Raw genomic sequence first — 23,687 nt, 5'->3', positions numbered from 1 at the left:
AAGTCTTACTTATTACAGAGTGATTGAATTGGATCTGGAGGTGTGACAAAGAATGGTGACTTAAGATCCTGAGTGGAGATTTTGCAGTCTGACCCCATGCTTCCCATCGTGGTCAACAGGGATCATGCTGCTGAAACTTCAGGCAACTTGCAAAATATTTATTTCAACTCATCAGTAGGGACTGTGACTCAGGGCTCCTCAGGGCTTGCAGCTTTGCCTTGCTTTGTCAGATGGGATGGGTGAAGCAGCCAGCTTGGCTTTGCAGGATAAGGCAACCAACAACCAAATCCATATTTTCAAATGGAACCCCAGCCTGGTTTAGCTGGGACAGCACTTCTTGGCAAAGCTCACCATGATCCTGCCTTTTCTCCTGGGCACCAACCCCTAAAGATGTCTTGGTGGGGCTATGTCAAGATGCATTCTTCTAGAGGGCAATTCTTGGTGGTTTCCTTTTAAACAGGCTCACTTGTGTTCTTTGTGGCAGAAGGCTGCTGAGCAAATGTAAATACCAAGAAGTTTTATTTGTTTGACTGGAAGAAAAAAGCTTCTTGTAAAAAGTTAGATAACCTTGCCCAAACCTGCCCTCGATGGTGGATGCTTTGAAGAAGGTCCTAGAATCTAAGATGTGGGGTAAACTATTGGGCTAAATGTATGTTTGATCAAACTGATCTTAGAAATGATCTTAGAGCTTGGAAATCCAAATGAGAGGAAATCTATCGGGCTAAATATAAAGTCTTATGTTTTTGCTGTCTACATTTCCTACCTAGGAGTATGTCTAACATAAGAAGTCTTATATTAAACATAATCAACATCCCCTGTAAAATACAGAGGAGGCATGGATAGATGACCTTATTGGAAAATAATTGAATGACAATCTCATTGTGAATCATCAGTAGGATACGGCTGCCAAGTCAGTCAGAGATATTATGAATGATATTAAATGAGTCAGAGAATCTGGAAAGAGGGAGGTGATGGAGCACTTGTTCTCTGACCCAGTCAAACCACCCCTGGAATGTTATACTCAGTTTTGGGCACTGATGTAGAAACAGGATATTGGGAGATTAGGGAGTATCTGAGAGGGGTAATCAAAATGGTCAAGGGCTTTGAGTCCATGACACACGAGAGTCAATTGAAAGAATTGACATTTTGATTCAGATGGACAGAAGTCTAAGGGGGCAGGAGACAGGACAGAAGTCTACCAGTTTTTGCAGGACTTTTATGTGGAACATTTGGTTGGACCCAGAGTTCAGAACTTGGAATTGTGGGTGGAAGTAGCAAAGAGGTCAATTTTCTACCCCTCAGTGCTTTCTATGCATTCATAGAATATAAGTTTGGATGGGACCACATTGGTCATGTAATACCACCCACACACAAAAGTAATGCCCAATGATAATGTTCCCCATAAGTGGATATACAGTTATGGTTGCAAGACTCTAAGGAGAGGCATCCACTATCTCTTGAGACATTCTTTTGTCTATAAAGGAAAAGTTCTTAATAAATAAAACTATATATAATGGAGAAAGGGTCAGCTTGAGAGGTCATGAATTTGCCTTCACTGAAGATCTTTGAGGAAAGATTGGGTTACCACTAGTTGTGTGTCTCGTGGTAGTGCTGAACCCCAAAAGCAAGATGGAGACTAGAATTTGATAAGTTTGGAGATCTTTATTTCCCAGGGACTGCCTGGGGATGAAGCATGCACAAATCAGACAGTCCCTGAGTGTTCAGGGGATAGGGTCTTTATAGTGTTTTGAGGGAGGGGCTACTTAGAGCAAGCAGGAGACAGAAGCAAGGATAGCAGTTAGTTATATTTTCTTGTCATACTACTACAAACATATGTAAGCAAATGGTTCAGGATAGATAGGGGACTATACAGAGTGAGAAAGGGTCAGGGTCTTTGTGTTTTGTCTAAACATGTTTCTTGAGATGGAGGGAGTCACATATTCACAAGTTTCCCACAGGTTTGATGGAGTGAAAATTTACCATCTTGTGGTGCCAGCCGCATCTGGGGGAAGGGAAGTCAGTTTTGGGAGAAAGCAGGAATTTTACAGATACAGCAAGATGATGAGGCTAACAAGGGTGCTTTGTGAATCTTAGACATATTATGGTATACCTGTGACCCCCAGGGTCAAGCATTTGGGTCCTGTCAAATTATTTTCAGACCCAAAGGTGCCTAGCCAAATTTCTGGGGAGTTTCTTGGGGCCCAGGAAGGTGTCAAGGGCTCCTTCCATACAGGGATTACACAAATATTGTTATTGCAAATTTATGGAATATCCGTGACCCCCCAGGGTCAAGCATTTGGGTCCTGTCTGGTTATTTTCAGACCCAAAGACACCTAGCCAAATTTATATTTCTAAGGAGTTTCTCAGGGCCCAGAAGGATGTCAAGGACCCCTTTCTATACAGGAATTTCACAAACATGGATATTGTACTTCAGTAGGAACAGTTTTCCAATTACAGGTTAAAGAAGTTGGACAGGGAAATTCTTCCTAAAGCTTGGTACTCATATAGGGTAAAAGGAACTGAATTGGAGTCCTGCCTCTGTTCCTCACTGCTCTATGACCTTGAGCAAGTCATTTAACTTCCCTGGGTTCCAATTTCCTCATCTGTACACTGTTAACCTCTAACACTCCTCCAAGTCTTGATCTATGAACCTAGGAACCTCATTAAAGTAGTCCCCTTAGTGTGTATTTGATTGATGTGACCCTCTTACAGTGTGTGCAGATCTCCTTTGCAAATGGACTTTAGAGCTGTTTCACAAACCATGCAAAGATTATTTCACAATCACATTTTGTTTTTTATTCACATACAATAGATTCTAGTTTGATCTCCCACTGTCTTCATCAGATTTGACTCTGAGACCTTTTCATCTATTTCCAAAAGTCAAATTGTCCTTTAAAAAATAAAAGTGAGTCACCACCAAGGAGGCTTGAAGGGACATCCTATAGGTTCAAAAGGCAGGACAATCCCAGAATGGCATTTTCATTAGTATTATCATTGTCAGGGGATTAACTGAGAGTGTTGCTTTGCAGGTATCAATGATCATTCAGATCTCTTGAATCCCCAGTATAAGTGATACTAAAGATTTCTCATTCTGCTTTTATTTGTCCCTCCTGATTTATGTTTTAAGTAATTTCTAAGCACATTAGATTTGAAGACATGGGCTTTAGATTCAAATTCTGCTGTGCTTCTGTGTGACCTTATGCCAGTTATTTTCCCTCCTTGAGACTCAGTTTCCTCTTTTGTAAATTTCAGACTAGATGAGACTTAAAGTTTCTTCTGGTTTTGTTTCTCTGATCTTGTGGTACAAGACTCTCCACCATTAGCCCTATCTGGATATGCTAAGGAGCTGGGAAGAGAAAAGAAAAGGAAGAAAGTGGAGTTGCAAGAGGTTGGGCAGGAGCATCTGGGTTGGTTGAGGGTTGGTTGAAGCTTGTTTGAGGAAAACCTTTAGGAAGACACTGTAGAAAAACATGGATAGATGGATGGAGGTTGACTCATTGCCATCCTTTAGCTTATTGTCAGTCTTTCTGCCCTAGTCAACCTTAGATCATGGTCATAGATCATATTTTGCCTTTATATGATATGTAAAGAGAACAATTTCCCAATGGATATGGCTTAATGGGTCTGCAGGAGACACATGCTTGAAGTGACTAGAACTGAAATAATCCAGTGACTACCTTCCTTTTCTCAGTCCAGATCTCAGTTTACAAAAACTCCTCCAGCATTTTCATCTTTTCAAATGATCGAACATTTGCTCAATGTTTATTATCTATATGTATCAGGCATTGAGCAAGAAATTAGGGCCATAGAGGCCAAAGGAAGATGCCTTATCCTCAGAAAACTTCCTGTACTGGACAAATCTCAATGTATAAAGTCATCATGATTTCCAGGATTATAAGTGCTATTTTCTGTCTTTCAAAGCCATGCTTCAGTGTTCTTGATCTCAAAAAATTCAACTTCACAAGGATGATATAAGGGAGGTATGACTAGACAACAGGATGTCTGACAAAACCCAGTATGCATTGTACTGTAAACCCAGTATGAGTCAATGTTATGATAAGGCAGCCAAAAAATCTTATGCAAGAAGCATAATGTCTGGGGCTAGGAAGACCAGCTGTCTACTTCCCTGGTCAGTCCAGTGCTGAAACTTCAATTTAAAAACTAGACAACAAACTTTAGGAAGGACTCTGACTGGCTAGAGAGTATCCTAGAGGAGGCAATCAAGATGATGGGACCCAAGAGTTCATTCTATACAGGGTTAATTGAAAGACCCATAGATATTTAGCACAGAGACAGAAGATTCAGAGTGGATATAGTTACTGTCTTCAGGTACTTATAAATGATATAGAAGAGAGATCTGTCTTATCTTCTTGGGTCTCCAGACCCTCCAAAACTAGGAAGGACAGTGAGAAGAAAATCTTCCAAATAATTAGAACCATCTGAAAGTACAATGAGTTGCTTTGGGAGGTGGTGGATTCCCCCTCACTGAAGGTCTTCTAGTAAAGGTTAGATGATCATTTATCTGGTACATCATAAAAGATGTTCTTGGTCCTCTTTGGGTTGAATGCATAGCCTCTGTAGCATTCTTTTTTTTTAGGTTTTTTTTTTTGCAAGGCAAATGGAGTTAAGTGGCTTGCCCAAGGTCACACAGCTAGATGATTATTAAGTTTCTGAGGCCAGATTTGAGCTCAGGTCCTCCTGACTCCAGGGCCGGTGCTCTATCCACTGCACCACCTAGCTGGCCCCTCTGTAGCATTCTGAATCTCTAAGCCTGTTGCATTTTCTTTCCATCTCCTTCTTCTGTCTGTTGCCCAAACCTTTACCAAGAACTTATTGTGCATGTTATATAATTTACCTGGGAATACAAAAACAAAAGAGAAGCAACTTTAGTCCTCTAGAAATCTGCGACCTCTTTCTTATGTCTCTGATTTCTTCTAATGTAGAAGAGTTTCAGTTTCTCCTGATGTAGAGAGAAGAGCCAATCAGGTCCACTATTTTATTGGCACTTGATTGTTTTATTAAAGGACACAATTCTCTCTGTTGGCAGATGCGTATTGCCAAGAGGAGCAGAAAGCTAGTGGATTATGACAGTGCCCGTCACCACCTTGAAGCTCTGCAGAGCTCCAAAAGGCGAGATGAAAGTCGCATCACAAAGGTAAGATGTGCTGGGAGGTCCCAGGCAACTCTCTTGACCTTCCCTTGTGACCTGGATGGCTTTTGGGGTAGGAACAAAGCCACAGAGTAATATTTGGAAACAAGGCAGATTCCAGATTGTGTGACTGCCATTTCTAACACATTGGTGGAAAATGATTTTGTTCCTCATATTACCACACATTTTGGAGTATTCATTTGGACTATTCATTACTAAGTCAATGACCATCTTGGTTGAAGGACATCATTCAGCTGTGAAAATATCTGATATGCTAATCTAGCATTGAAGGGATATGAATCTGGGAGGTAAAATGTGTTCCATGGGGGCCAATTTTAAGCACTGACCATTTCTTCAAGTCTCCTCTCATTGGATCCTTTGCTTCCTAATTAAATTGATGGGCTAGCTGGTACATGGAAAGTAGGGGAGCCATGACTGCAAGGAAAGGTTCCCCCATATAACCAATGGATCTAACTTAAGAAGAGTTTTGTAAAAAAAACAACTTTGGCATCTCAAGAACTAGACAAAGTAACAAGTTCACTGCTTTGTCCAAAAGTGTACAGGCTGGCACACAAGCAGAACCTAATTCTCTTCTATCCAGTGAAGCTGTTTTATAGTAACTTGGCTACATCATTTATAGATAAGTGGCAATAAAGAGCCATTTGTTCCTTCTAGGCAGAAGAAGAGTTTCAGAAAGCCCAGAAAGTGTTTGAAGAGTTCAACATTGATTTACAAGAAGAGCTTCCTTCTTTGTGGTCTAGGTAAAGCCATTTGCCTGCATGTTATCTCCACAGATAGAATGTCAGTGCCAGAATGGCAGAGACTTGTGTTTTTGAATTCTCAGGATCTAACACAGGATTTGATATGCAATAGTTAATATGGTCATGGTGATCAATTGATGAATTAATTGATTTTCAGAAAAAGCAAAGATGTCCTTTTGGGGGATTTGCAAAAACTCCTTTCTATAACAATATATCCATCCAAATTCCCTACTCCTTATGTCTTAGTTATTTTTCACCCAACCAAGACTTAAAGATGAACATATTCCCTCAAAAGCCTATGATTATGGGAAAGAATTCAGTTTTTCCATTATCTGGACAAATCTGCAAAGGTAGAAGGAGTTTCCTCATTGGGAATCTATGTATCTGTAAAGTTGAAGATCAAATAATTGCATACATCCATGCATACACTATATATGATGTAAGTTTAATTGGCTGTATTGATAGTCAAGATTATTGTTTAATACTTTAATATTTTAAAAAAAGATTTTCATGGGGCAACTAGGAGGCACAATGAATAGAACATTGGCCCTGGAGTCAGGAGGACCTGAGTTCAAATGTGACCCCAGATACTTAATAATTACCTAGCTGTGTAGCCTTGGCCAAGTCACTTAACCCCAATGCTTTGCAAAAAAAAAAGGAGTTTCATTAAAAATAAATTAAAAACAGTCAGAAATACAAACACTTATCCCTTGTTTTCTTTTGAAACCTGGATGGAGATGGAATAACTAAGATGTTTCCTTATCCATGCCAAGTCCTCTGGTTATAGAATGATCCTTTCTCATTACCTTCTACCTTCTCTTCTTGCTTCCTCCCGATAGACGGGTGGGATTTTACGTCAATACCTTCAAGAATGTGTCCAGTCTTGAAGCTAAGTTCCATAAGGAAATCGCTATGGTAAGTGAGGTTGATCACTTTGTGTGTGAATTGTAGAGTGGGCAGGCAACTTGGGATTCGCCCATACCTTGGATTGTGTGTCTTTCTGTTGACTGGACTAAATTCTTCATTGTTCTATCAAAAGTGTGATTGCAGTGGGGGCATATATCTTAACTAGTGTTCTCTGCCTGGAAAACTTGGAGGATGTGCCTAATGGAATAAGCCTTTCTCTGCTTTTGGGTCTCCTCTTAGAACCTCTTCATTTATTTCCTAAAGAAAGATATTGTGGGCTATTCTTTACAGTGATTATAAAGACAGAGGTTTGTAGTTATGGGAATCTTACTAAACTTTCTCTCCCAATCCTTCACATCACATATGAGGAAAGAGATTAATAATACTAGGCTTAAGTATCAAGCCTCACCTTTCTGGCTGCCTCAAATGTCTTTCACAAAGGAAAACCACTCTGCCAACATTTTGATCGACCAATTTTTTAAAATTTTTATTAAGCACCTATGTGCCAGGCCCATTAAATCCCTTGGGTACCCATCTCCCTAAGGGCCCTCAACTTGCAGTCATTCCCACCTCCCTGGTCCTGGGTCTCAAGAGACTGGTCCTATGATCTGGGTAAAAGTCCTCAATCACAAGAATTCCCAAGTAAATCATGAGGATTCTTGAGTTAGGACTGAAACAATTTTCATTCGGTGGACAAGTGATTTGTGTCTCCCCAGCTCTGCCACAAGCTGTATGAGGTGATGACAAAACTGGGGGAGCAGCATGCAGACAAGGCCTTCACCATCCAGGGAGCCCCCAGGTAAGTGACTGTTCAGTGAAAGGCATGGCCATTCTTATGGACCTTGTTCAAAATGTCCAGCTCTCACCATCGAGAGCTCCTGGAGCTCTTGTTTCTCCTTCACTTAGAAAGTCTGATTCTCACATCATATGAGATGTTATCCATTATAGGAAGGAAAGACTCTATGAGAGAGTGAGTGAGTGAAACCATGTGTTAAGGGCTTACCTTGCTCACTTAGCACTGTGCTAAGCCTTGGGGATTAAAAATAAAAAATGAGATAATTCCTTCTCTTAAGGAGCTCACGATGAAATCTAGAAAGGGTCTAGCAGAAGAACGGATGATAGGGTTGGGCACTGTACTGTAGTTAGAGTGACGGGACATCTGATAAATCCCAGGGATGTTCACGGTGTATTGTTAGATGGCAAAACGTTGGGGTCTGAAGGATGCAACATCAAGATAATTCTTGGCAGGCCTTGCTAAAAAGATGATACTTAGTGATACCCAAATGGTGTGAGCAATCACATCCACTCAGCAAGTAGTGGGGGAGTCTGACTCACCATTCTCATGGAGCAGGGTCTTTGGATTCCCTCTGCAGCAATGGGGATGAGAAGACCATGTGCCACTAAGATAGAAAAGGGAGAAGGAGGATTGGCAAGAAACTGGAGAGAGAAGGGATTTTTCTTTGGTGCCTTCTCCTGTTGGGCCTTCCAGATGGACCCCAGCTTAGACAGACAAATGGACCTTCCCTCCATCCCTGCAAAGGATACCTGGGAAAAAGTCAGATGGTAGAGATATGAGAACAAGGAGAAACCCAGGACTTGAGGCACCAGGGTACAGAGAAGATGCAGAATCATATAGTCAGCAGCATCAAAAGCTTCTGAGAAGTCAAGAAAGTTGAGAAATAAGAGAAGAAATTGGATTAAGTAGTTAAGAGATCCTTAGGCACCATAGAAAGAGCCATTTCAGCCAAGTGATAGGGTTCAAGCATATTATATAAAATTAAATGACTGTAAGAAGTGGACATCCCAAGAATAGATGAGTGAATCTAGGCCATGAAAAGGAATGAGAGGAGAGAAAGGGGAATAAATGCTTACTGCGTACCTTTCCTTGGAAAAAGTGATTTATAAATTTTCTCTCATTTAAGTTTGATATGTCAAACTCATTTAAAGCTTTCTAAATATAGGAAAGATTTGTCCATTTTTGTAAATAGTAAGGAAGATGGTAGCAGATGGAGAAGAGATTTAAGATAAGTGTGAGTGAATTTGAGGAGGCAGGAAGGTATAGGGTCCAGATCAAAGCAAGTGAACTAGTCTGAGCTATTCTCCAGTAATGCACTCAGCCTAATGAATGCATTTTCTGTGTATCTACTTTTCCCAAATAGCACCCAAGCTTCCTCCTCCAGTTATGTACAACTTTCCCCATCTATAATATCCCTGTGAAATATCAGGGCCCTCCCCAAAACAGCTTATCCCTTCCAGAACCATGGACAGTTCTAGAGAGACTTTTCTGTCATCGGAGCAATGACAGGAAGTATCTGCTCATTTTGCATTGTTCCTGTCTTTTAAAAATAGCACCTGGGACAGCTAAGTGATGCAGTGGATAGAGCACCAACCCTGGAGTCAGGAGGACCTGACTTCAAATCCGACCTCAGACACTTAATAATTACTTAACTGGGTGACCTTGGGCAAGTCACTTTACCCTATTGCCTTGCAAAAAAATAAAAATCAAACAAAATCAAAAATGGCATCTATCTGGATCAGTTAGGTAACACCGTGAATAGGGCACCAGCCTTGGAGTCAGGAGAACCTGAGTTCAAATCTGGCCTCTGACACTTAATACTTACTTATCTGTGTGACTTTGGGCAAGTCACTTGACCCCATTGTCTTGAAAATCCCCCAAACATGGCATCTGTCCTTCCCTATGTCATAAAGTTCAGGTAAAAACAAACAAGAGCACTGAATCCTAAGATCTGGATTCAGTTCCTACTTCAGACATGATTACCTTGGTGTTGTTGAACACACCACTGAACCTCTTTCTGTAACAAGGATGTTAGACTAGAATGTGTCCCTTTGTCTTTTTCTGTGATATATGATCCACAAGAAGTCAGTCATCTAGCATGGAGTAAGGACTTACTGGATGCTGTTCTGAATGCTAGGGATGCCAAGAGAGGCAAAACCATAGTCTTTGCTCTCACAGAGTCTATTGTCTATTTGTGTGTTCAGATAACTATGGACAAATAAGATATGGGCAGGAAAAACTGGAGAATCAACAGATGAACAGTATGTCCCCTTCCTCAGAGAGCTTTTCCATATTAAAAAATATTTTAAAGAAGATTTATTTTTTAAATTAGCAAAACTAATTAATTCATCTAAAAAGCCTGGAATCATGTGCAATATTTCTCAACCATTGCCCACTCATCTCGGCAAAGGAGAAATTAGAGTTGGAGGATTCCTCCCTCATTCTTCTTTGGAGCCATATTTGTTCTGCGTATTTTTGCAACATTCATTTTGGGTGTTTGGTTGTGTTTTCCCACGTACATTGTTGTCATCCATGTGTGTTTTGTTTCCTTGGTTCTGCTACTCTACATGCATCATTGCATGTAAATCTATGCTTCTCTGTATTCATTATTCATTGTGTCTTATCATATAATAATCTTCCATTACATTCATTTCCCATGGTTTGTTGAAACATTCCCCATTCAATGAGTTTCTGCTTCATTTCCAATTCTTTGATACAACCAAAAGTATTCCTTTGATGTTTATGGGGCCTTTCCTTCTTATCATTTGTAAAATTACATATTGTTTTCTGATTTAACAGCTCCACCAATAACACATTAATGTACCTGTTTTCCCACAATACCTCCAGCATTAATATCATTTATTATTATATCTGGAGAAGGGTGGGAAAAAATTAATTACAAGTCTTGCCCCCTCACCAGAAATAGAAGGGGATCAAATAGCTATCATTTAAAAAACTTAAATATCAAACTGGATGAAACCAATCAATAAAAAATTAAGAACCTGCTACATACTTGGGGTACAAAAACCGAAATAAGATAATATCTGCCCTCAAAGAGCCAATTTATCCATCCAGTTAGCATTTCCTTAGCACTGTGCCCACAGAGGTTAAATCAATCAACTAGCATTTAAGTGCCTCCTATGTGCCAAACATTATGGCAGTACTTGAGAACACAAAGACAAAAAATGGAAAAAATATGTGCCCTCAAGGAGCTTATATAATATTGGAATAAGAGATACAAATTCATTAGCAAGTATTAAGTGCCTCCTCTGTGTCAGGGACTGGGCTGAGATTATGAAGACAAACGTGAACTAGTACCTGCCCTCAAGGAGTTTATAACCTCTGAGAAGAAATCATATATATATATATATATATATATATATATATATATATATATATATATATATATATATATATATATATATATACAGATTAAAAAATGCAAAGTAAGTGAAAGATGATTTCAAGGGTAGAAAGTCATGGAGAGCTCAGACCTCATTACTAACATGTGCTTCTTTCATTTTCCCAATGTCTCCCCAGAGAGAGGTGGTGAGTGGACTCTGTGAAACCCTTCTCAAAGCATACATTTGGGCTTGGCTTGTAGCAGACATGATTGATGACTAATGTCCCCAATCATGGGCAGTTTTTGCTTGCTTTCTCTAAAGACCATAAGGACTCAGTTTCCTCAATCTGCTTAGTCTGTATAAATCCTGCATCACCATAGGCTTCCATGTTAGAATTGCTTCTCCTCAAGCTAAATTAGGTAGAAACTCAGAGAGTAGAGGGTGCCCCCTCACATCCTTGTTAATAATATCTATCAACAGATATCTCTCTAGACCCCATTTTAGCAACTTTGTCACTGGGTAATATCCTTGAAGTTGGAACACTTCAAACCACTGGGTTTGACCCATCAATTAGTGGACTGAAACAAATCCAGAGAACGGTCATTTCCCAACACTCTATGGACCCTTTGCCCGTGCATTACATCATTTGCCCAAAAACAGTTGGCCAAGCATTTGGGAAGGCAGAATCTTGGCTAATTTCTGCTGTGTGCTACTTAGGAAATAAGTGGCTTCAAGAAGTGATGGGGGATTTAGCCAGAAGTCAGGAAGACCCGAGTTCAGATCCCATCACTAGCATTTACTTGTTATTATGATAAGAAAATTGTTTTTGCCTGTCTAAACCTTCATTTTTTCACCTGTACTATGCAGATGAAGATAATATTAAAAATATTTCCCTTGCAAGGGCTTTGTGAGAAGTCCTTGGGATAATATGAAAACCCTTTGCAAACCCCAGAGCCCCATAAAGTCTCAGGTATTATGCTTTAAAGGCCCCATGTAATCTAGAGAAGAAGATAAAGGAGATATTACATTTAATATGGTTTAAAGTATCTACGTTAGGGGAGTCTAGGTGGTGCAGTGGATAAAGCACCAGCCCTGGAGTCAGGAGTAACTGGGTTCAAATCCGGGTTCAGACACTAAAATAATTACCTAGCTGTGTGGCCTTGGGCAAGCCACTTAACCCCGTTTGCCTTGCAATAACCTAAAAAAAGAAAATGAAGTGTCTGTGTTATTACACCAGTGGGATTATAAGAGGACATGTTCTAGGTCATGACTTCTAAACATCTTTGTGTCCTACATCCCTTGGACAACAGTCTGCTAAAGCCCTGGACTCTTTCTCAGATTCATAGTCTATATTCATAAAATAAAACATTGGATTATAAAGAAGCCAAAGATCTGGAAATGCAGCTATTTTTAAAGTTCTATTGGGATAGTCCCTGGTCTTGGAACCTGAAGGTCTGGACTCATATTTGCTAATTGTATAAGTCCTTGAGTCTCAGTTTCCTCATCTTAAATGGAGGATAATGATTTTATTACCAACCTCCCAAGCTTATTGTGAAAGAAAGTGATTTGGTCAATGTAAAAGGACCATAAGAAAATGATTTAATATCATTATTATTAATGAAGGTTGCTTTTTTATTTTTGCTTAAAAAGAGAAAAAAAAACTATTCCAGCTCATGTTCAGGCTGTGGCATGCTCACTTCTCTTATTTCTATCCAGTGATTCTGGTCCTCTTCGCATCGCAAAGACACCATCACCACCAGAGGAGCCTTCCCCCCTGCCCAGCCCGGTTGCTAGTCCGAATCATACCCTGGCACCTGCGTCTCCTGCACCAGCCCGGCCAAAGTCACCTTCACAGGTAAGGGGGATAAGGGGAGATCCAGGAAGGATGTGGTGGCAGGGTTAGAGAAGTTTCTCATTGAATGTCACTATTATAGGGGAAAGGTATTTCTTTTTGTTTCTTTTTAAAATTTATTTTCATCCATTTGTACATGCATATTTCCAAGTTACAAAGTTTCCCTCCACCCTTCCTTCCCACCTGCCTCCCCTCAAGTGGGGACAGTGAGATTAGCATTTTACATACATATTTTGTTAAACATATTTACAAATTAGTAGTTTGGGGCATGAGGAATTAGGATTAAGGGAAAGATACATAAAAGATAATTTTTAATAGAGTGTTCGTCAGATTCGGTAGGGCTGTTTTTTTCTGTGTATTTTGTTTTGTTTTGTTTTTCTTCCTCTGGTTGGGAATAAAATAGTCCATAATCTGTTAAATATGGGTATCCTAGCTCTCTGGACTGCTGAGAAGGGTTGTAGGAAGGGTATTTCTTAGGTATTTCACAGCATGTCAGAAAAAGGCCATCACTAAGAGAATGACCTATTTGTGAAGCCTGATCACCCTCTAATCCTCAAGAAAGCTCTACAATCGAACAAAAATGAACTTATTCTAGTGGTCAGTTATCCCACATGTCTCAGCCCTGCTCGCTTCCATGTCGACATGCTTGCTCAGGAAATCTCTTCAGTTTTCATGTTGGTCTTCTTGCTCTTCAACCACCAAAACCTAACCACCCATTAAGGCTCAGTTTAAATATTGCCTCACTGAACCACCTGAACATTTGGTGTGGACCCCATGGGTTCTCCTGGATCTGTTGCTTATCTCCCCTCATGGATTCTTCCCTCTTTGACTTTGATGGTTGGATTTATTCAGGCATTTTCAATGGTATCTTTTAATTAACTCCCATCTGAAGTTTTCTTGGCAGGGGTACTAAATTGGTTTGCCATTTCCTTTTCCAGTTCAGGAAACTGAAGCAAATAGGATTGAGTGACTTGCCCAAGGTCACACAGCTAGTAGGCATCTGAGGCCAGATTAAACTCAGGAAGATGAGTCTTCCTGACTCCAGGTTTGGCACTCTATCCACTATGGTGCTGCTTAGTTGCCCTTGATCTTGATAGCAGTTAAGTCACTTTTCAGAATCTTGTACCATCTAGAGTAACTAACAAGGTTAGTTTTTGCTGAATATACCCTTAATTGTTGGGTGAAAGGTCAGTAAACTGATAAAAAAAAATGACCATTCGCTGTTTGAGGGTAGGGTTGGAAATCAATTACCAGAGTTCTCTCCAATTGCTTTTGTAATTTGGTCCAGACCTGTGATTTCACTAGTATCACAAATATTTGGTGTGATAATTCTTCCATTGATTCAAGTGTGAAACTCATGTGTAGGTGCATTACTGTCTTAGAGAGGACCTACCCTGGGTCATGCAGCCAGAATGTTTCATAGGCAGATTTAGAGCTCAAATTTTTCTGGTGTCAAACTCAGCCCTCCACCCTTCAGTAATTGTCGAAAACTTCAAGTCAATGGGGTGGGAGGGGAACCTGAAAAGCCCTTTAGGAAACAAAAGCTGTTTTTTCCTGCATCCTTGAGATACGAAATGAAGAGAATTCCCTCTGAAAGTAATTCAGTGAGAGCTGAGATGTTGCAGGAGCATAGATTTAGAGGCAAAAGGGATCTTCAAAGCAGTTTAGTCTAACAGATGAGGAAACTGGAGCTCAGATTTTTGCCCAGCATTGTACATCTTTCTGAAATGGGATTTGAACCTGGCCCTTTCCAACTTCAGCTTCAGTGTTCCTTGGTGCTTCCTTCCTCCTGTCTATAGCATGGGGATATTGGAAAGGCCTTTTGAAGAGAAAGTTGGTGTCCCAGGGGTCATCCCAGCCTTGAAACCAGGAAGACCAACATGCACATCCTGCCACGAACATGTCCAAGTTGTGTCACCCTGGACAAGTCACTTCACATCTCTTTATCCCAGACAAATTTTCTCTCCTTCCCACACTAGTAAATTTTAAAGAAATTCTTGCAAGAAATATGAATAGTCAGGCCAAACACATTCCTATTTTGTTCTTATGTAAATATTTCTATTGCATTATGTCTTGAATTTTTATCTCTAAAATGCAGAATATAATCTCATTGAGGACAAGTGTTCTAGGATTTTTGCTACCACAGGAGGTGATTAATAAATTCTTATTAATTGATTAATTAATTGAAAAGCCAGAGGCTATTTGCAATTCAGGTAATCAGAGGGAGTTTCTACTTTGAGAGACCCCAAGGCCAATGAAATTGGAGGTCCATAACAAGGCACAGTGAGTGCTCTGTAGGAAGACTTAAACCCAAGAAACCATTTCTGCAGACCTGGCTTGGTCATAGGTTTTGACTATACAAATTGATTGTTTTCATTCTTTTTTTTCCAGCTGCGGAAAGGGCCACCTGTCCCACCTTTGCCCAAAGTCACACCCACAAAGGAGCTGCAACAAGAGAACATTATCAGCCTCTTTGAGGACAACTTTGTCCCAGAAATCAGTGTGACAACTCCATCTCAGGTCAGTGTGTAAGTCTGTGAGGGTGGGGCAGGCAGGGCTCCCTATGCTTAGGTGTTGTGTGTGTGTGTGTGTGTGTGTGTGTGTGTGTGTGTGTGTGTGTGTGTGTGTGTGCCAGCACAAGTCAAGTCAGAATAGCTTCATGTGCCCACAAAGGAAGAAAAGGTCCCAAGGAGATGAGGTGTGAGAGCTGCTGGAATGACTACCTATTTCAGCTTGGGGTTAGCATTGGGTCATTCCCTGACTGTATCCAGATTGTCTGGATTTCAAGAGAAAATGGAAAGTGAGTGGCTTATGTGGAGGCTGCCGCTAATTCTGGACAGTCTAGAGGCAGCTCTGGCATCTCTGGAGAGCCGTCCCTATTTTAGGTTAAGAAACGTTTAATTCATTCAGGCATGATTAGGAACTGAAGAACAGGATTTAGTGGTCTGGGCTCCTTTTAATGTTGTTTCTGCTCTAAATACTCTGGAGATTGAGGCAGAACTCATACATTTCTTTCCAAACTCAAGTGACCACAGATCTTTCTCACTCTCCCGCAATAATTATTTTTAGCAGCTACTCATACCACCTAGCCAGTTAGGAACACACCAGTGGTCTGGATGCATGGATGGATGGATGGATGGATGGGTGGATGGATGGATGGGTGGATGGATGGATGGATGGGTGGCAGGACTGAGGGTTGAGTGAAAAATTATTTATCTTTTGGAATTTGGTATGTTCCAAGCACTATGGCTAAGCATTAGAGATGCACATATGGACTCGAAGGCAGCCTCTGTCCACAAGAAGCCTTTATTTTAATAGGTGAAAAGAAACATATATGGGGGAGTGATGGTCAGATAGGGATAATTTTTGGTTTGGGACATCGTAGGAATCATGAGTAGAGCTCTTTGTTGTTGTTCAGTGATTTTCATCATGTCCAACTCATCCTATCCACTCTCATTTGAGGTTTTCTTGGCAGAAAGGCTGGAATAACTTGCCATTTCTTTCTCTAGCTCATTCACAGAGGAGGGAATTGAGGCAAACAGGGTTAAGTGACTCACCCAGACCGCATAACTAGTGAGTGTCTGCGTTTGTATTTGAACTGAGGAAATTGCATCTTCTTCCTGACTCCAGGCCTGGCACTCACTATAGTGTCCCTCAGATGCTCCAAGTAGAGCCATAGAGTAGTAGGTTGACACAGCCTTTGCAATAGAAGAGATCATATTGATCTAATGATCGATCCAGAGTGGAAAGTGATGAGGGATAATGGAAGGTATGCTTGCAGCAAGAAGGGCACTCTCAAGATGAGTGGAAAGAAAAGTGAGACATGGCTAGAGCCTGCCTGAATGGAGTAGGCAATACGAGGCATTCAGCAATGAGGATAGTGAGATCCCAGGACAGGAGCTCCAGAGCTGAAAGGGTTATGTTCTCCAGGCCATGCTTTATGGCTCCAGAAGCCAATGGCAAGAACAAGGCCAGGAAATTAAGAAGCCTAGAAGAAAGGGCAAGTGGAGAGTCTTCCTTACAAATAGTATAATGGCATCACAGTAAACAACAACCCCATAAGTCTTCTTACTGAAGTACATTTATATATGAAGCAAGATGATCAAGAGGCTGGACTCAGAGTCCTGAAGAAAATCAGCCTTAGACCATCCTTTGGGGGTCCTGGGGAAACCCCTTCACTTTTCTGGGCCTTGGGTTCCTAATATCTAAAATGAAAATTTTACGTCATAGAGTTGCTGGGAGAAAAAACTTATGTAAAACACTTTGAAAACCTTAGATTATGACATCAATGTGAGATATTGCTGCCGCTGGTGATGGTAGAGGCAGCAATAACATCAATAGCAGCAGCATCAACCACAGTGGCAGAAGTGGTAATACTAGTAGTAGTAGTAGTAGTAGCAGCAGCAACCGTAATAACAATTATAATAATAATTAATACTAATAGGTTGGTGACTCCAAGAAAGGGTCTGAAGTTCCCAAGGCCCTTGAACATGAGGATCAGTACTGAGAACTCCAAGCCTGGAGAAGACAAGATGCAGGGAAGCCATGACAGTATTTGAAGAACTCTCTTTTTGAAGTGGCATAAACTTGTCCTCCTTGGCTTCAAAGGAAAAAGCTAGGAGTGGAGTGCCATTATAGGGAGCCATAATGTTAGGGGAAGCTTCCTCAATTTTCATTTCTCCAGTGTAGAAATGACCTGCCTGGGTAGGACAGAGTCCTTCCTCACTAGAAGATTTCAAACCAAGGCGACTTAGGTGAGGTGTCGAGGGAATTCTTCCTTCCTCCAGGTTAGCCTAGATGCCCACTGAGGGCCTTCCCCATTCTGCAATTTCATGGTTCTAAACTAGGTGCCATTGACTTTTTTGCTTTGTTTCCTTTATTTCTTGATATGTTTTGTGGCTTGGAAGTTTTGATACTTTCCTTAATCGATTAGCAAACCCTAGCAGCAGATGGATGGGAGCACAAGATTAGAAGATTGCTCCTAATTATATCTGATACTATTGTCACATGCAGAGTGAAGGACTGAGATAGCAACCCAGCTGGTTTAACTCAGACCAGAAAGATCACTTTTATTTAAAATATACAAAACCAGGATGTTTTACTATTTGAATTATTGGTGCAGTAGAATGTTTGTTGGTTTTCAAGTCAAATGATCTGAGTTTAAGTCCTACCCTTATTACTTAGCACTTGTGTGAACATGAGCAAATTTTGTTCTCTTGATCTCTGAGGGGATTAGGCAAGATGACCCCAAAGATCTCTTTTAGCTTTAGATTTCTGATCCTGCTACAGATCCCTTTGCTGTCAACCAAGATCTGGATATGAGGGTTACGCCCATTGGTTTGAAAAATGGTACAAGAGACCCAGTGGTGTAAAAATACAGATGGCTTTAGTTTTGGGTTAACTCGTATCCATCAGCCCCTTTTGGAGGTGAGAGTTTTTGTATACTTCAGAAAAACCATTACCTTCTAACTGGATGACCTTCTAAGTGCTTCCATTTCTAAACCTATAATTCTATGATCCTGTGAGCCTCCCATGTGTCCATGGACACCTCTCAGAGCCTCAATGTCCTCATTTATAAGATGGGGATAAAAATACTGATAGTCCTTTCCTCACAGAGACGTTGTTGTTTTTGGCTATAAAGTGTTTCGCAAGATTTCAATTGCTATAGAAGTGCCAGTTTCTGCCATCATTGACATTATTATTTCCTTGCACCCCCTCCAACTCTTTAAATATATAGACAAAGGATAATTCACAACGCTGGTAACTAGAGAGTTCTCTTTGTTTTTGCACAAGGATGAGTGCAATAACAGTGCCATCTGGGTTATAAGAGATAAGATATGGGGAAGGGTGGGGTACACAACCAGCATATAGATCCATCTTTTTTCCAAAGGCACCACTTTTCTTCAGATCTATGACTATCATCCACCTTGGTAACCTCCATGGTTCCTTGTGGTTCCATGGTTATTTTTTTTGTTTTTTTTCTCCCAAGGAAGTAGGATTAAGTGGCTTACCCACGGTCACACAGCTAGGTAATTATTGAGTATCTGAGACCAGATTTGAACTCAGGTCCTTCTAACTCCAGAGCCAGTGCTCTACCTGCTGTGCCAACCCCATGGCTCCATGCTTATGGTCTTCTAGAATACATCCTAATAACAAACAATCAGGCCCCTTCCCTTTATAACTGGTGTAATTGGACCGTTCTCTAGTGAAGTTGCTGGACTCAAGGGTACCTATATTACATTTGACTTGTTTCGGTTGGCAAAATTGCATACCGAGCTATGCTATGTGAGGAACGAGTGCATTGAAGCAATGAGGAGCATTCATTTATTTTTAACAACACTCGGATGAATAGATTGGAAAGAATAAGCAGAATTACAAAGGGAAGATTCGAGAGCAGCTGTGGGGAAACAGGATATTGAAAATTAAAACACTGGCATGGATCTAAATGGGTTTTTCTCCCCCCAAAAACATATTTTATGTGTTTGCTTTACAGAGAATGTCCTATTTAAATAAGTTCCAATTAATTCTTTAAATGGTTTTTCTGCAAATGGGCCTTTCCTTTGAACAGAAAAGATAGGTTTGTTTTTGCAGAAGCCATGGGATCAGAGAATTAAAATTGGCAGAGACTTCACTGGCATCTAAAGAATAGAATACCAGACTTGGATTCCAGGAGACCTGAATACATCCATCTCCTGCCTTAGACATTACATGCTCTGTGATTCTTGGAATGTGACTTAACCTATCAGCCTCAGTTTCTTTATCTGCAAAATATAATGATTAGAAGCAAGAATCTTATCTCATTGTCAAGATAATAAACCATTTTGTAGACCCTCAGACTCTTAGAGATTTTATTTTTATTTCATTGCAATATATATATAGATTAAGGGCTAAACACTGTTAGGTGTCTACACAGACAAAAAGAAACACCCCCGTCCTCAAGAAACTTGCACTTTTCTGAGGGGAAGCTACAGAGATAAGGATATACAAAGTAATTAGAGTAGGGGACTCTAGTACCTGTGAGGGGAGAGTTTAACCCTCTCATTTTGCAGTGGAGAGTGGTAAAATGTCTCACCCTACATCACACAGGGAGGAAGGAAGGTAAGAGAAATTTGAACTCACATTCCGTTACTTCAGGCACAGTCCCCTTTCCAGAACATTATGCTGTCAAAGTCTTAAGAGGCTAGAGATTCTAGGAGACAGAAGGGAGGAAAACATGCTGACTAGCCATGAGGAACAAGTGGTCCAGGGGTGAGATAAGGTATACTGACTTTAGGGAGTGGCTAGTAAGCCCATTGGGCATAATTAAGGACATTAAAGTTATTGATTTAACTTTGGAAGGGGTCAAGTCGGTCATCAGGTCCAAACTCCACACTTTACAAATCAGGAAGCTGAGGCCAGGAGAGATAATGAAGCAGTTTGGGAAACTAGGTGAAAACTGGGATGAAAAGAGCTTTCAATAGTAAGTCAAATTGATTATGGTCCTGAGTGTCGAGAAGGATGATATTGTGATGGTTAGGATCTTAGAAGGAAAAAGAGCTTTCCTGGTTTCCTGGTTTCTCCATCTTCCAGCTGTTCTGGGTCTGTTCCTGAAAGGTGATGAACCATTCTTCCCCTTTCCTCTCCAATAAGCCAGAATGAAAATAACACCAGTTTGGCTTTCTTATATGATAACATTTTTTTAAAAAAAGATACCAGGAATGATTCTTACAGTGTGACCTAAGTAAACAGAAGGCTCCAAATGCAGCAGCATTTCAGAACTAATGATAAACTGTTCATCAATTAGACATTAGCAAGGTCTAGATTAACATGACAGATTAATACATCTCCTCTATCAATTATTGTACCTCCTCCCCTCTATCTAATGTTATCATGAAAAAGTATATGGGTCTCTTTCTTGCTCAATAAATGAACTTCCTCCGAAATCTCTACCAAGTGCCCATCTACCTTTTGGGACATTTCCCTTTGTAAAGCAAGTGAGAATGGAACCAGATCTAGAGTCAAAGGACCCAGGTTCAAATTCTGTGTTTGATATTGCCTTTGTGACCTCGAAAAATCCACTTAACTTTCCTACAGTTAAACAGTTCCTACAATTTCTTCTTTTTATAAAATGAGGGGGTTAGAGGAAATGGCCTCTGAGATCCTTTCCAAGTCTTTATCTTTGGTTCTGTGGTCCTCTATTCAAATCCTCCATCCCACCGGTGATCTGACATTCACTCTTCTTTTGCTCATGGCAGGGGATGAGGAAAGAGAAAATTGGATAGTTAATGAGTAATTGATTCATTGCCTTTTATTCTTCCCTAAGATATCTGTACAACATGGTTCTCTCTGAGAGACCCTAGACTGTAAATTGGGTCAGTTAGCTGCTTTTCCCCTTTCTTCATTCTTAGATAGTATCTTTTCCCATTCACTCCTTGTCTTTTAGTGGACAGTTCCCAGTTCCATCCCTCACCTCTATCAGATAGTCTGGAGTGCCAGCCTTCTTCTATTCACTGACACTGTTCGATGAATGATGACTGTTTGCATTCAATAACTTAGCTGATCTCTACTCCACTCGACTGGATTATCACCCAACCCCCCCCCCCCCTTCTTCCCATCTCGTCCACAAGGATAGCCTGAGAGATGTCACCATGTCCTGTTCCTAACCTTCAGGAAAAATAAGAATTCCTTATATTAGAGTCCAGGTTTTGAGCATTTAATATGCTTAAAAATGTCAGGGTTTTGCCTATAGCATCCCCTTGTTGTCGAAGCCATGAATGCAAGCAAAATATAAAATGGAAACATTCCAGATAGTTTGTCATTCTCTTGGCTTTCCTGGGCCATCTCTAGGTCCAGAGTCATGGTCTTTGCTCCTAGTTCTAATTTGTAGGGGCAAGTCTCTGATGAGAAAATATTGTCCGAAGGAGACTGTAAAGCATTCCAAGCATTCTGGTCTGTAGCTTATTCTCTATTCAATCTGGATATAGGTCAGCTATAGAAGATTGCTCAAAAAAATGAAGTCTGGGGAAGGCTGGTCCTTTAATATCCCACTCCTCCCACATTGGGGATGCAAGATGGCCCTTCACAGAAAGTCATATGGGAAGCACACATTGCCATGAGATGCTATTTTGATACATTTTAGTATAGTTCCTGATATGTCTCCTCCAAAGGTACAATGTTTTCCCTAAGCCATGCTTCCTACTATTTAATAAGCCCTACCACATTTTTGGTAGAAAACTGGACTGGAAGGTACTGAGGGCAGAATTCACAGGATTCACATTGAAGTCATTCTGCTGCCACGGCCAGTGTTCTATCCACTGCACCATCTAGTGGCCTCATAGTGCATTCCATATTGTTGGGTCTTGTTCTTCGTTATCGACAAAGACCAAAATGACATCCCTACCCTGATCTACTGTGGTTAATCAGACCAATATGAGCTTGGAGGTTCTATAGATTGATCACAAATAGTTCTCACTCCAAACTTATGTATGTCACATTTCCTTTGAACTACTTCCATTCTGCCTTCCTCAAAGAACACAGCACCTTCCTTCAGTGATGAGGGTACACCATGCTGGGTGGTCCTGGACCAGGGTCTCCCATGCTATATAATCAATTCAAAAGTCCTTAAGAGACCTTCAGGATGTCTCAGTATAACTTCTTCTGACCCCCTTGTGAGCACTTGCCCACTGTGAGTTCTCTATAAAATAGTTGTGGTTTTTTTTTGGCAAGCGTACATCTGGCATTCTAACAGCCTGCCCAGTCTATCGTAGTTGCCCTCTCTGGAGCAATGTTGGAATGCTGGGCAATTTAGCTCAAGAAAGGACCTCAGTGTCTGGTATCTTTTTCTGCCGGGTGATCTTCAGAATCTTCCTAAAACAATTTAAATGGAAGCAATTCATGGCACTGGTAGACTGTCCAGGTTTCACAAACATATTACAATGAGGTCAGCATTTACTGTATGCTTAGTAAAGGTTGAGAAGATGTTGCTGGTGTGACCAAGTCCCGTGAACCCCAGGATATATAGAAAGTCACTAAAATCATCTTAAAGTTTAATGAAACAAGAGCAAGACCTAAGCTGTGGACAGTTGGGGTTGTTCCATTGAAATCCTCATGATAGTCAATGAAAAGTAAGGAAGGCCCCCCTCACATTGGGAAGAGAACCTATGAAGGGAGTGTCCCAGAGGAAGGGCAGGTTGGAGGGCAAACCTGTGTAAAGTGTAATCAAAGTTTTTTTGGAGTTGAATAAATAATTTTGAAAGCCATGAAGTGGCATTGAAACAACTCTGTTGTAGACACACAGAATTCATGATATTTGGGTCATGGTCCCTTGGTTTGGATTCTATCCCATCAATTATGACCAAAATTCATTTGGTTGGGAATAAGGGTGACGAAGTCGATCTTCTCAAAAAATAATAATCACAACAACATCAATAATAATAAATTATAATGATAATAATAATAACCCTAAACTCAAGAGGAATAGCTTTATCTATATCTATATCTATATCTATATCTATATTTATATCTATATCTATATCTATATCTATATCTATATGCTGAGAGCCAGATCTGGGTTCAAATTTTGTCTTAACCTTAGTAAATTAGATAAATTACTCATTATTAGACCTATCAAAGACCCCCAAAACTTAAAATTCTGTGATTCTACAAAATTCGTGTTCACATTTTCTCAAGTTATGAGGATATTACAATTGCCAGTTGGTGGTAGCTTTAGAATCTTTCCTTGAAACATGGTTGCTAGCCCATAGCCCCATCTCTCTTTCTCCCAACAGTTTAGTGGATAATCTAATAGATTGCAGTCAGGAGTCCAGATTATCCCATTCAATAAAATAAATTGAAAAGCCTATTGCATCTTGAAACTTATTTAAAAGTAACTTTCTCTTCT

The 23,687-nt window shown here is 40.4% G+C and overlaps 1 protein-coding gene across 1 annotated transcript in view; it reads left to right on the top strand.

The window, feature by feature from the left end:
• AMPH (amphiphysin) overlaps positions 1 to 23,687 on the top strand; it is a 103,321-nt gene that overhangs the window by 36,886 nt on the left and 42,748 nt on the right. The window contains exons 5-10 of the mRNA XM_074199208.1: positions 5,048 to 5,155; positions 5,825 to 5,910; positions 6,750 to 6,825; positions 7,533 to 7,615; positions 12,673 to 12,811; positions 15,200 to 15,328. Coding sequence (XP_074055309.1) covers positions 5,048 to 5,155; positions 5,825 to 5,910; positions 6,750 to 6,825; positions 7,533 to 7,615; positions 12,673 to 12,811; positions 15,200 to 15,328 — 621 coding nt within the window. The remainder of the gene's footprint in view (positions 1 to 5,047; positions 5,156 to 5,824; positions 5,911 to 6,749; positions 6,826 to 7,532; positions 7,616 to 12,672; positions 12,812 to 15,199; positions 15,329 to 23,687) is intronic.

This window comes from Macrotis lagotis, chromosome 8 (assembly GCF_037893015.1).
Source record: "Macrotis lagotis isolate mMagLag1 chromosome 8, bilby.v1.9.chrom.fasta, whole genome shotgun sequence".
NCBI lineage: Eukaryota > Metazoa > Chordata > Mammalia > Peramelemorphia > Peramelidae > Macrotis > Macrotis lagotis.
This window is presented reverse-complemented; position numbering and strand designations above follow the sequence as displayed.